This window comes from Sebastes umbrosus, chromosome 9 (genome assembly GCF_015220745.1).
Source record: "Sebastes umbrosus isolate fSebUmb1 chromosome 9, fSebUmb1.pri, whole genome shotgun sequence".
NCBI lineage: Eukaryota > Metazoa > Chordata > Actinopteri > Perciformes > Sebastidae > Sebastes > Sebastes umbrosus.
Window position 1 is genome coordinate 12871204 of NC_051277.1, and position 13347 is coordinate 12884550.

The 13347-nt window shown below is 40.1% G+C and overlaps 1 protein-coding gene across 1 annotated transcript in view; it reads right to left on the reverse strand.

Annotated features, from left to right (window-relative positions):
* Window positions 1-7199: 7199 nt before the first annotated feature.
* Window positions 7200-13347, reverse strand: part of LOC119494375 (complexin-1-like) — a 63757-nt gene continuing 57609 nt past the window's right edge. Inside the window, exon 4 of the mRNA XM_037780219.1 lies at window positions 7200-11586. Coding sequence (XP_037636147.1) covers window positions 11392-11586 — 195 coding nt within the window. The 3' untranslated portion in view covers window positions 7200-11391. The remainder of the gene's footprint in view (window positions 11587-13347) is intronic.

The following is a 13347-nucleotide window of genomic DNA, read 5'->3' on the forward strand; positions in this document are numbered from 1 at the left end:
AGAGTTAAAGGAAACGCTACTGCACCTGCTCTATTGGCCTAATGGATGTGGAACATCGCTGGAAGATCCGGGTACTTTATCACCCAACAGTAGAGCCATTTTGGCTTCATGCGCCACTGAGCAACTCTCATATAGGAATGTACGGGATCCCGTAAAACTGTAGTCCACAAACCAATGGGTCACTATGTCCACTTCCTATAAGCAGTCTATGGTACTACTTGCTACTACTAGCATGCTGTAGCTCTGTGAACAGTGACTGTTGAGACTTAACTGCCATATTATCTCCATTTCATCTGCTCTATCATTTCTGGGTCAGGAAATCCGCCGCAATCCCCAGAAAATCCTCCTCAATATCAGCACAGCCATTTTCCCCACCTTTGTCAGTCGAGTCTTGTCAGAGCTAAACATCCATATGGTGTCACAGATAAGGAGTGTGCCAAAAAAAGAAAAATCCTGCTCTCCCATTTTCATCTCCAAATGGAAAAGTGTTCGCTAATTGTAAGCAGACTGTCCTAGTTTATAATGAGATATCTGTCTTTCAAAAAGTAGCACAGTAAAATCTCGTGACTTTAGATTTATGTTATATTAATACTTCTGTGTTTTAACTTTTATAATGGCAATGATTTTTTTTCAAAGGATGTAGAGCTTTCTAGAGCTGTGCTGTGCATTGAAAAGGAGACTGTGGACTTTGATTTCATTGATACTGAGATGCCCCGCAGCATACAAATGAAATACCATATTTGAATGTTGAAATTCAGTATTGTTAACCATTTAAAGAAAAGCTAATGGCACATTATGCTTAATGTAATGGGGACTGGGCATTTTAAGCACATCGATCTCTTTGAATACCATGCATTGACATGGATCTCAAATTAAATGACCTTCTCTTTAAGCCACTGACTTCTGATTAAACATCATGAGATGCCTCGTGCTTCACACACAAAAGCCAGCATTTCAATTTCAAAGCTGCCCATTTGCTTGAAGCAGCACAGGGCCCCTCCGCATAAATCTTGGCCCATCTCTTGACTGTGGAACAAATGAGTGTCTTAAATTAAATTTGAGACAATTAGGCTGCCTGCTATATGTAATTGGTTTTCTGGATGGATCAAACGGTCACAACTCAGGCCTGGATGAGAGGAAATGTGGGCGGATTATAAAATGCAACAAGTGAACTCAGGCCGAGGAGTCCCAGATGTTCCATCAAACAGTTTGGTAATAAGATATCACAGTATTTCCATAGGGACCCAGTACAGACTTGCATTTCCTCCTTTTCTCTTTCCCCTCGTGTTCAATACATGGCGAAGGCCTTGATAGCCACAGAGAGTGTGATTTATTTTACACAACTCTCTGCCACGGCTGCTTCAGAGTTTGAATTCAGATGTCAGGCTCGGAGCATTACCCTTCGTTATCAAATTTCCATAGACGACTGGCGGTTCAATTTTGCAGCTGAGCAGAGCTTAATCCAAAAGGAGCACTTTCTGGGAAATAGGGCTGCAGATTTAGCTCAGCGAAATGTGCTGTAATATTTAGTGCTTTGTGTTAAAAAAGTAATAACACCATGCTGAGGAAGAGCCATGCTACAAACAGGCCTGTTTATGAACATCATGTAAAATACAGTTTTAGGAGGGGCAGTAACATTTTCTGCTCCCTGTGGAGAGCTGCAACTCGGCCCATTTTTCCTTAAAAACGGCAGGGTTGAGTCAGACCTCAAATATTTGTAATAGACATTGAGGGGACTGCATAAAATCTTAAAGTTTCTGACAGTGGAAGGCAGCTTAGGATGCTTACATTGAATGAATGACTATAATGTATACTGTTCATTTTGTCCTCTTCTTCTTTAATGAAGCTTTGCAAACCTTCCAACCTAATCTCATGGGAAGGCGTATAAATAGCAGGCCATTTTAAGGACATTCTGCATGTCATAAAAACGCATTTAAAGCTCTTTGTGTGTCATTTCACGTCACGGTGTTAACATGAAATGATTGTGGTTATGTTTAGGCAACAAAACCAGTTAGGTTTAGGAAAAACATCATGGTTGGGCTTGAAATAAGTAAGTAAACTAAGTAAAATACGTACGTAAATAATGTAACATAAGTATGGAAAACACGTCACAAACGTCACTAACGTCACTTCAAAATAGCTCAACAACACTTTGGGACACAAACAGCGGCCTCATGATTGAAAGTCCTGTGTTTGTTGGACCAACTCTCATCCAAATTCGTCACATACCGCAGCTTTGTGACGCCAATGGGCGTATTTTTGGAAATATTCATGTGGATGCATTTACACTGCAGTCAGTACAGACTATATGGCGTGAAATGACACACGAAAAACAAAAACGGCATTGTGATTGCGAGCAAAATGACTCACAAGTTGTCGTATCACTCAAACGCCATTTGGTGAGACCAGGCTGGCAAGTTCAATCACAAACTTTATATCCTAAAGCAAAGCCCCCTCACACTTTTCTCTCCAACCCAATCAGATTTTGCCACAACGTTTGTGGGCCAATCGTTTTGCTGCTGTCAAAACTGTTCCTTTCTCCGCTATAGTCGGCTGTCATTTCAGCTTCCAATCAATGTCACCCACCTCCACCTCCAAAAGAAAGTACAACTCAACAATCGCACCTGGATACATGAACACGGAAACCACCAAAAAAAGCAATGAAGCGATTAGGATTACAATATTGTATTTAACGGTTGGTGCTCTGATATGGATCACCACAAACAGCTGATATTCTGAGCCACATTCGTTGAATCCGCACCACACCTGATTTTTTTTTGCAGACAGGAGAAGTAGCACATCAGAACAGTATCGAAATGACAGCTTCCCTGAAGGAAAAGTTATTGAAGCACAGCAGTATTTATAGACAGAGCAAAACATCCTGTTTACTCCATTCAAGTCCTTACGGAGGAACATGCAGAATTCATACTCCCAGTCTACGACTTCTATTTGTGGAATAAATTTTAGATATAATGCAGGCCTCTGCACAGGATTAGACGGTTTAGAGGTTGTGTGGCAAAGATTTAACATCATCATATGCCAGCTAGAACTTCACACTCAGGGGAGAAAGGCTCACTAATTGAGGTCATGAGGGCTCCTTAACTGAACTTTTTTTTAATCCCATTTCAGCCCATTTGTCCGCTCCTTTTAACACAGCGAAATGGAGGAATGTCCCTTCGGAGTCCTGCGCCGAAATTAAATGCCTTATAATACGTCAGACCTCTTGTCACTGAGGTGGATGGAAAAGCAGCTCCCACGTCTGTCGCTGATACGGGTGGGCAAGGTCTCTGGGCTACTTTATTCATTAAACGGACCTATTATAGCTTCATCTGAGCCGCTGTGGCTACCGCGATCTCACGTCAATGAACTTGTCAATCAGAGTCTCCCCAGGATGCCGTGATACTTATCGAGGTCCCCTGGACTTACAGCTGAAAAGTGGAAGAAGAGACTTTCCCAGCAGTCAAATAGCAACCAGATGGATTTGAAACGACTCACATTTCTCAATCGTTCATTTGCATATAATCAGAATATACAAAACAGAAGAGAATCGGTGTGCATATCTGCTTGGAGCATGTGGTGTGTCCTGTGGACATAGTTTGAGGAGACAATAAACAGAGCTCATTCAGGGTAGTTGCCTGTCTCTGAGTATTAGTCTTGCAATATGGAAATTCAGCACTGCTGGTCATGCACTGTTGGTCACACTGTACATTTCCATCTACAGCTGAGATTGTGTTTCACACTGCTCTCACACACAAAGCTATGTCATCAACATACAGTACTGCATGTGGGGTGCTGATTTTGTTGTCTTTATGTGTAGTCTGTTGTTCAGAGACTCAAGACTCAAGTTTAAAGGGGACCTATTACACTTTTTTTGCTTTCCTTTCCTTCAGTGTGTTATATAGTTTTTTGTGCATGTGAAATATCTGCAAATTCCAAGTCCAGGCCACAGAAAAACTGCTGCTGAACTGCCTGAAACGCCTCGCTTGAAGTCCTGCCTTTTCTTCCGTAACGTGGTGATGTCACCAAGTAACACATTTGCATAATGATACAAGTATGCACCAAAATACAAGTATGCACCTGAAGATGAGCATAAAAGGTAATCTTTAGGAACATTGTGTTATACACATTTCTAAGACTCAGAGCTTCCTTGAAAACACTAATGATCTCATTGATAAAGGCAGATGTCCATCATGGGATAGAGCAACTTTTCAGAGAGCAAGTTAGTGAAATGATGAAGAGCAAAATAAAAACACAATCTATGCATATGCACACTCACTGATTCTTAGTTCACCTAATGGGGTTATCTGCCTCCAGAGCTGAAATATTTTGACATCAGATCAGCACTGTGGTCAATATGTCATCACTAATCAGTTTTCTGTGCCACTATTGTCTGAGAGTCCGACACAGCAGGCCTTTAGTAAATTACCATATAGTATATCAGCAGTCAAAACAGCCAAATGGTCACTGATCACAGTAATTCAGTCCACATTTTCTCATGAGGGAAAATATTTCCATCCACCCACAAGGGCAGTTAATTGACATTGACTGTTGCATGTCTACAGGACACCAATAGAGCCAAGGCTCCCCTGCAGCCTGAGTGCTGCTCAGCACAAAGGCAGCTCGATGTGAAAAGGCTACCTCAGAGCATGAATACTAATGGAATTGATTTATACCTCCATTTCCTGCAGGGAGAATTGTGAACTTTTATTGCAAAGGAGGAGCCAAGACCCTTGTGGGTGCTCAACAGCCTGAAGTGGTGGAAAAGCTAAGCAGCTGCTCAGTGCAACCCACAGAGGCTCTGCAGTTCTGTCACAAACTGAACAACTAGGTTTGGAGCCATTATGGAGCCCCACTGGAGAAGACTGGAGGAAGAGAAACCATTGAAAGATGTTGGTGGTGTGGGTACAATTTCAATTTCACCTCACACAAATGTTGGTGAATGGGCTGGTAAGGAAGATCTGTACCCAAATTTAGGTTTCTATGGCAAAGAAAACTGTCTTATCTGTAGTTTTAGTCCTATATTATGGTACTAAATGTTGTAGCTTGAGAACGGTCAGCTCTGTTATTCTGATTAGCTTGGTCAGTGGCCCTACGCTTCAAACTACTGTATATCTCTACTCTAGCGTTAGTTTTGCACATGTCAGGAACAGCGTGTCAGTTTCTACTTGTAACATGCAAAATAGACGTCTAACATAGGTTTACTTACGCAACAAAACTACGTTGTTAGGTGTTAAGTATGAAAGTTACATAAAATAAAAGTAAGGTAAAAAAAGTCAATGTTGACTTGGTTTCACACGGGACACGAACAACAGTCTGCTGGGTGAAAGTCCTGTGTTTGTTTGATGTCTTAAACTCGCATTCTTTCTAATAGCTAGCAAGCAAAAAAGAAGTCTGATTGTATAGAAGTCTATGAGGAAATGAGCCTACTTCTCACTTGATTTATTACCTCAGTGAACATCGTGAACAAGAGTTTATGGTCTCAATCACTAGTTTCAAGTCTTCTTCAATACAGCATGATGTTCATTTATTAAATTCTGGTCCCATTTAGAGTCAAATAGACCATAAAGCAGGGGATGCTTTAGGGCTACCTTGTGATTGACGGGAGTTGTCCGTGTTTTCGTCTTAGAACCTTAATCCTTTCAGAGTGAGTTTTCAGTTCACGAAAGTTAATTGTAACATTTTGGTCGCCAAAAAAATATTTCTCAGTCAGCGTTCGGTTTTACTGAGCTCCACCCTCTCGTGTCACTTCTGGTTGCAAAACCCAAGATGGCGACGACCAACTGTAGTCCACAAACCAATGGGTGATGTCAAGGTGACTCTGTCCACTTCTTATATAATGCACTGAAGTGTATGAGTCAATGTTCAAAAAACGACAAATGGGGTGTTTAGGTCTATGAGGATACTTGGATAACAGTGGGGTTATAAAAACTAAAGCATGTTTTTTAAAGCCAAAATGACTGCCAGTCTTGCGTCTTTTACTTTGGCCTGAGGAAATTGTCCTGAGATATTGTTTATAACTTCAATTGCTGTTGTGGACTACCCCATGTAGTCTTCTATACCCAGGAGTAGCCAATACCACAACAACAACAACACACGATTTATGGCTTTTCATTCAGGGCGAACAATAGGCGATCGTGAACTTTCTGCCATTGCCTCTACTACTAGATTTTACCATGCTAATAATAACAACCTGTCTCTGTCGAGTAACTGGCAGAGCATAAATCACTCAACATCTGTTGCAACAGACAGCGAGAGAGATTTTGTTCCCCCCTGCTCTGCAAACCACATGTGCTTATTGAAGCACGACAGCAAACCACCAAGTTGTCTGATGAAAATACTTATTTATGTACCGACTGAACCACTAAATAAATGACGTTTATTTAAAGCAAGTTCTGCCTTTTTGTAAAAAACACGTACTGCAAATTGACATGGCAGCTTTGCACTGTGTATGCTGAAAGGCGATGCCAGCAACCTTTTGAAAGAACCTCATTTAGAATCCAAAACTCTGACAAGCAATAAACCCGAAAAAAATGTCAAAGCATCGTAATCAATTAATTTTGTTTTAATGTCGGCCTCCTGTTTGTGCCAGAATCAAACTGAACTCTGAAGTCAATGCCATCCCTAATCCTTTCTTGGCGTTCCTCCATTATCTTTTCAGTGGATTTGTTTGATATAAAAGGTTTGCCGATATCCGTATCACAGACCCTCTTGTGACAAACAAACTGCTATTTGCATGGCTTTGATATCCCCGCGGTGTACTCACTCACTGTGACACGATCACAAAGTCTCTGTTTTTGAAAAACCCTCCAATCACGATTTGAACAACACAGTGCATTCTGTTTACAGCCCTTTTCGCTTTTATTGAATAGATGTTGAAATTCCTTCTGATAAAAAATAAAACGTAAAAATAAAAAAGCACAACAGCCATGTAGAGATGAAAAACAGGATTGACTGACAGAAACAGTAACATGTGATATACATTGAAGGTCTTTGCACATATACTTCCTTAACGAATGCCATGCAATGGGATCTGATCCATGACTCGATTCTCAGTCTCACAAGTCAGGGATGATGGTGCCTCCCAAACCAGAAACACACTGCTTCAATATATTATTATTATTTTTTATTTTATTTTACACAGAAAGAGCGGCAGCCAAAGGCCTACTGCAGTACTGTTTGAATGCAGAAACACAAGACGATGAAAAATTATATGAAATCACTTTATTCTCAGAGTGTGCGGTGATTCCACTTTTGCAGTAAAGTTACAGACTGAAATATCTGTCTAAAATGGCATGCAGTGAGGCTAACAGGTGGAGCTTTGAAACACAGAAGACACAAAACGATTATCAACGACCTTGCCTACATCGCACACCATATGCATGCATACATTTTGTCAACAAATAGGGAGATAGAGAGAGAAGGAGGGAGAAGGGTGAGAAGATTTCGCAGTACAAAAGAACGCACCAAAAATTTTTTTTTTAGAAATACCAACCACCAGAGGACAGAAACAGGACCGGCTACAGACATCTTCTCAACACGTACAGAACAGAGAAAGACAGATGCAAGGAGAGAAACATTAGACAGTTTACATTCAAGTCACATCAAAGGAGTACTTTTTTTTAAGTGTCATAATTTTCAGGCAGTTTTTTAATCATATAAATGTCTGTATGAGCGGCACAAATGAGTGACTTCCAACCGAACACTGAAGTGGAGTCTACTGGACGACTAAATATTGATTACGCATGACTTGGGCAGTGGTCTATAAGCCATTTAGAGCGCAATCAATTAGCATTTACAAGGTGATGATAAATGGATTCATGATGGCGTTGGTGGATGAGATGTAAAGGGTGATATGATTTCAGAGCGCATCAGTTTGGAAAACTGGTAGCCTGAAGAACTGCACATACTGATGATGTTTGCAAGGTTTGTCGCTGGGAAAGTCCTCTACTTGGGTTGACTGGGCAGTAATCATAGCTTTCTGGAATATTCTTGGGCCAAACAAGACATAAATAAAAGTTGATGTAGGCTTGCTAGGCCCCTGGCAATGGAATTGTTCAATTTGAGTTTGAGGCTAATTCTGCTAAGAGAAGGCTAGTTATGGTTTAATTTTCTAAAACTTAAAAGCTAAAATACCTGAGAATTTCAGAATAAATAAAATGCAGTAAATAAACAGAATGAAACTTCTTGACTAAGCCTACTACTACAAGCACTATTCTTTGGTTTGATTGGATAACTGCTCTGATAATGGATTTGAATGTTGTTGATGCTGCAAACAACTATCAGTTGCCAACTATCTGCTAACACGCTGAACGGAGGCCGGCAAAGGCAGTTTACAAGTACAATAAAATCACAGGAAGTTCAATATATGGGCTCTACCAAGCTGATCTCAAGGGAAGACGAATAAATAGCACAGCATTTTAAGGACTTTCCTTGTGTCATGATAACGCATTTTAGGCTTTTCACGTGTCATTTAACAGCACATTGTTACCGTGAAACGGTCCCGGTTAGGTTTAGGCAACAAAATCACCTACACCATGATTGGGCTTAAAATAAGTATGTAAACTAAGTAAAATACGTACGTAAACAATGTAACATAAGTACGGAATACATGTCGCTAACATCACTAACGCAAAATAACCACCACTTTTTGGTTGTCTGTCCGTCATATGTCTGTACCATTCTCATGAAGACGTTATCTCAAGAACGCATTGAGTGAATTTCTTCAAATTTGGCACAAAAGTCCACTTGTACTCAGTAATGAACTGATTAGATTTTGGTGGTCAAATGTCAAAGTCACTGTGACCTCACAAAACACGTTCATACTACTAATAATAACTATGACATAATTATGACAATTTCACACAAATGTCTAACAGTATAAAATGATGAAGCGATGCTATTTTGGATAGACATGGATGTAAACTGCAACTTGACTGGTTGACGGAGGCAAACAACACAGAGGCGGTAATTCTAGTTATTTTACGTTACTAGCTCTGAGCATCGTATATTCACGCAGATACGTTTACACTGCAGTCAGTAACCATGACTACATGGCATGAGATGACACACCTAAAGAAAGAACAGCGTTGTTATTGCACGTGAAATGACCTAAAATTGCTGTGTCATTCATACACCATTTGGTGAGATCGAGCAGGCTCTACAGGTGACAATTGGATGTTTTTTTTTATATATTCAACATGATTACAGAGCTCACAAAGCGCTGAAAAGTAAAATTTCCCTCGTCTATGCCACAGGAATGCACACGTTCAGAATTAGTGTTATTTCATGTTTAGCTAGCTGAATAGAAATAGTGGTAACATTGCCAAAAAAGCTGGTTTAGAAAACCTTAATTACACCTACAGCTACTGTGCTCACGTGAATCACAAAAACATTCCCTAACAAAATTGTATCACAAGATTGAACTGATCTCTGCTAATAGCACATTTATGCTTTCCCTTAAACTTCATGTGGGAATTTTTTTTTCTGTACATGGCAGCTAAAATAACTCTCCGTTTACTTGGTCAAGTCATGAATCTTTATATTTGATTCGTTCTAGTGTCTATTTTCAGGTTATAACAACATCAAATTTAAGTTTCATCATGATGTACTTGAAGGCTAACAAAGGCATCGACTGAGGCCTCTACTGTAAATATCTCTACGTTTGTGTGTTACCAGCACAAGTCTGGTGGAATGTCTGAAATATCTGGAATGTTTTAACAAGACACCGTGGAATGAAGGAGTAATAAAAAACAAACAAACAAACAAACAAGGCATTTGGAGAAAAATTAGATTTCATCCTCATTGACCCCCTTTAAATTTGTGCCATTACATTTACTAGCATGACAGACTGAACTCTACAGAACAGGTAAACATTTTCTGTTGTATGGTCATTGACGGCTTTTTAAAAAGCTCCTCGTTATTTCATCAAATTTCTTTTCATGTATTGTTAATGTCTGCTGTTGAAAAACAGTTTGCCTTTTGGCTTGTGATTTTGAACACAAATCCTGCTTGTGCTCATCATTCTGTAACGTGTGACTGAACATTTTTTTACGACACAAAACAAATCGTCCCACCTTCCCCCGTTCTCTTTTTTAATCAAATATGTCTGACCACAAAGGCTTCACTGTCACTATGCAGACACATCTGTGTCTTGTAATGTCGACTAACACATTAAGGAGTAAGTTTAAACACACAACAATGAAGATTGTCTGTTATTGCTGATTTGGGATTTCACTCCCATCAGTTTAACCAACGGACACAGGACAACTTCATTTCGAACAATATATTGCACTATTGTCACTGTCTGCTCACATGTGTGTTCACAACATAGTTGTGTTTGTGAAGTTTCTTTTTTCTTTTTTTTTTACAAAAAAAAAAAAAAAATGATGGAAATGTCAACAAAATTAAATTAAATAGCAAGATAATTTATCGTCTAACTGCTTTGAGACAAACGTCATGTATGGAGAACATTTATAGTTTTCCCCACGGAAGAACATTTCAGACACAAAGTCAATTATCGCCTACTGTACACGGTGGGCGAGATGTCAATTAAATAAAAATGGAAAACCAGTTATTGCCTCAAATATCAATGTATTTCGCTTCATCATAACAAATGAATTGGTATCCAAACGTGTACTTCACTTCACAAAAGTTTACTGCATGCTTAACAAAAAGCAAACAAAACAAAACAAATAAAAGTCCTTCACTTTCTGGTTCTACAGGTGTTGTTTCGACTGTACCAGTGCTCATATTACACATTCACAATTAACCAATTAGAACATGAAAGACAGTTCATGGGGTGAATCCTCACAACGGAGAACTAATAAAAATGCAAGTATTTATATACACTGTATGTATCAAATATTAGCAAGAACAGAACAGGAAAATTCAATCAAATTTTTGATATGATTTGGATAATTTCTTAAAAGTTAAAAATATGGCTTATACTCTTAGTCATCTTGTTATATGTCATATTTCACTCATATATAGTTCTCTTTTTTTCATAACCCGAGGCTATTTACAAACAAAAAGGGTGGATGATGGGTGATATCTGATCTTATTCTAAGTGCCTGACATTTTTGAAAACATGGCACAAGATTTGCCTTGAAGTTACTAGATCTGTGTAGGTGTTACATACTCTTAAATTAGGGTTATCAATAAAGATGCTCTGTATGAGAGATTAAAAAGTATGTATCACCATCAGAGATCAGCTATTTTAAATCAAGGGCAAAGTCACGCCACGTTACTCCATCCCAGAACACTTAGAAGTTGGGTTGGAGGGGTGGGAGGGTGGAGAAAAGTGTGACTGCAGGTTTGGGCGGGGCAGGGTGATTACGGCAGTAGTCTTAGTTAGATGAACGTTGTAAGAATCATATTTCACCCAAAACACTGTTACTTTTTATTGAACATATCCATGAGCGGGGTCGGAATAAATTTCATGACCGTATCCACGATGCTCTCCTCTTCCTCCTCGTCGCCGCAGCCGGTGGGAACCGCCTTCTTGGGACGAGTGAGGCTGCCCTCGGAGGCCTGCTCCATTGCTGCCGCTGCCTCGGCTTCCTTCTCCTCCTTCTTCTTGATGCCATACTTCACAAGAAAGACAAAAAGAAGAAACAGGCTACGATGTTAAACCCAACCCGGATGGGATTTATTTCTGTAGGAGTTATTGGTTTAAAGCTAAACCACCCTAGTCTGTTGACAATCAGTTATGATAACATCTCTTTCTCAACTAGTACATTTCTGAGATCTGGAGTGAAACTAAGAATCATGTTTTCGTTAGCTTAGGATGAGCTCTTCATATCTACATACGTACGCAGCCACCTAGCATTTCCCCTTCAAGCCGGCTGCCAGCCAATTCCCAGCCAACTTCCAGCAGCTGGGAGTCTCCCCCCTCCTCCTGTTTCCAGCCAGAGCGTGTCTAGATCCCACTGTAAATACGGCCATTCACTCAATGGCAGGGTATCACCATGAGATGGTGCTTCCTTCACAAAAACACATAAGCCTACTGAAGTACACTGAAGAATTAATGAAGTCGGCCGCGCTGCAGTGCCATGTTTCTAAAGTAGCACAGGACGGACAAACCAAATACTGGCTCTAGCGTGAGCCTTTCACATTACATTGTTCGCCATCAGCAACCACACCGCTAGATGGAACCAAGTCCTACGCACTGTCCCTGTAAGATTTAGATGAGAAGAATAAGACCACTCTCATTTTGTCCATTACAATTTTAGAGCCAGGAGGTAATTAACTTAGCTCAGCGTATCGACTGAAAACAGGGGGAAACTCAAGCAAGTGACTGTGCCGAAATAATTACAGCACATAACTTCACCTTAAACTGCAGTCATTCCTAATCTCAATCTTGTAATTTAACTCTCAGCAAGAAAACAAATAAGTGTATTTCCCAAAATGTTGAACTGCACCTTTGCACAGTCCCTACCTACAGTACATTGTGGCCAGTAATGGGTTCTGGTTTTCCTCCAATTGGGAAAGTACCAACCGTATCATCGCACATAAGGAAGCATGCATCTACTCATGGACGTGTGGCTCATGCTCATGTGACAGCGCGAGATGTTAACATTGATGGCTTCCTCCTTGGCTGAGCTGTAATGTTAGTTGGTGAGTTCAGGAGAGCCTCTTGTCCATGAGCAGATGCATGCTTCCTTCTTCACGGTGATACGGTTGACGGGTGTAGTTCGGTACAAAGAAAATAGTTCCTACATGAAACTACTCACAACAAGGTCTGTGGATTACCTTAGTAACTGGGTCATGATTTTTGGAAAGAGATCAGATGTATTTTTTGGCGCTTTGAGCACCACAAGCCGAGCACCATCTAGTTTCATTATATTGGAGAGAAGGCAGACATCTCTACGGCCGATATCTCCAACACTCGGCAACTCAAACCAAAACAATCTAGATTGACAAAAAGCACAACTGGTAAGAGGAAAAATATGTATTTTTTTTTTATTATGGGGTGAACTGTCCCTTTAAACACTATATGATTTCTAATAAGGGTTGGAACAACTTCCATCCCGACTTCAACAGAAAGCAGGAAGCTCAGTGCTGGAGAAACTTCATCTGAATACTGTGACTGACTTCAAAATGTGGCAATTTTTACCCTAAAAATAGAGACGCATGAGGCGTGACATGATCATTTCATGCATTTGAGGTAAATTGGTTGAAAATGATTGGTACTCTAGCAAAGTAATTCATATTTCTTCATTTGCATGAATTAGCTTCAGGCTGCTTCCTCATTAAGTTAAAGCACAGTGTACTGTAGCTTTTTTGGGTCCTGCACGAACAGCAGTTACAATCAATTCCTGCAATTAGATGCCGGGTTGGAGCTGAAGA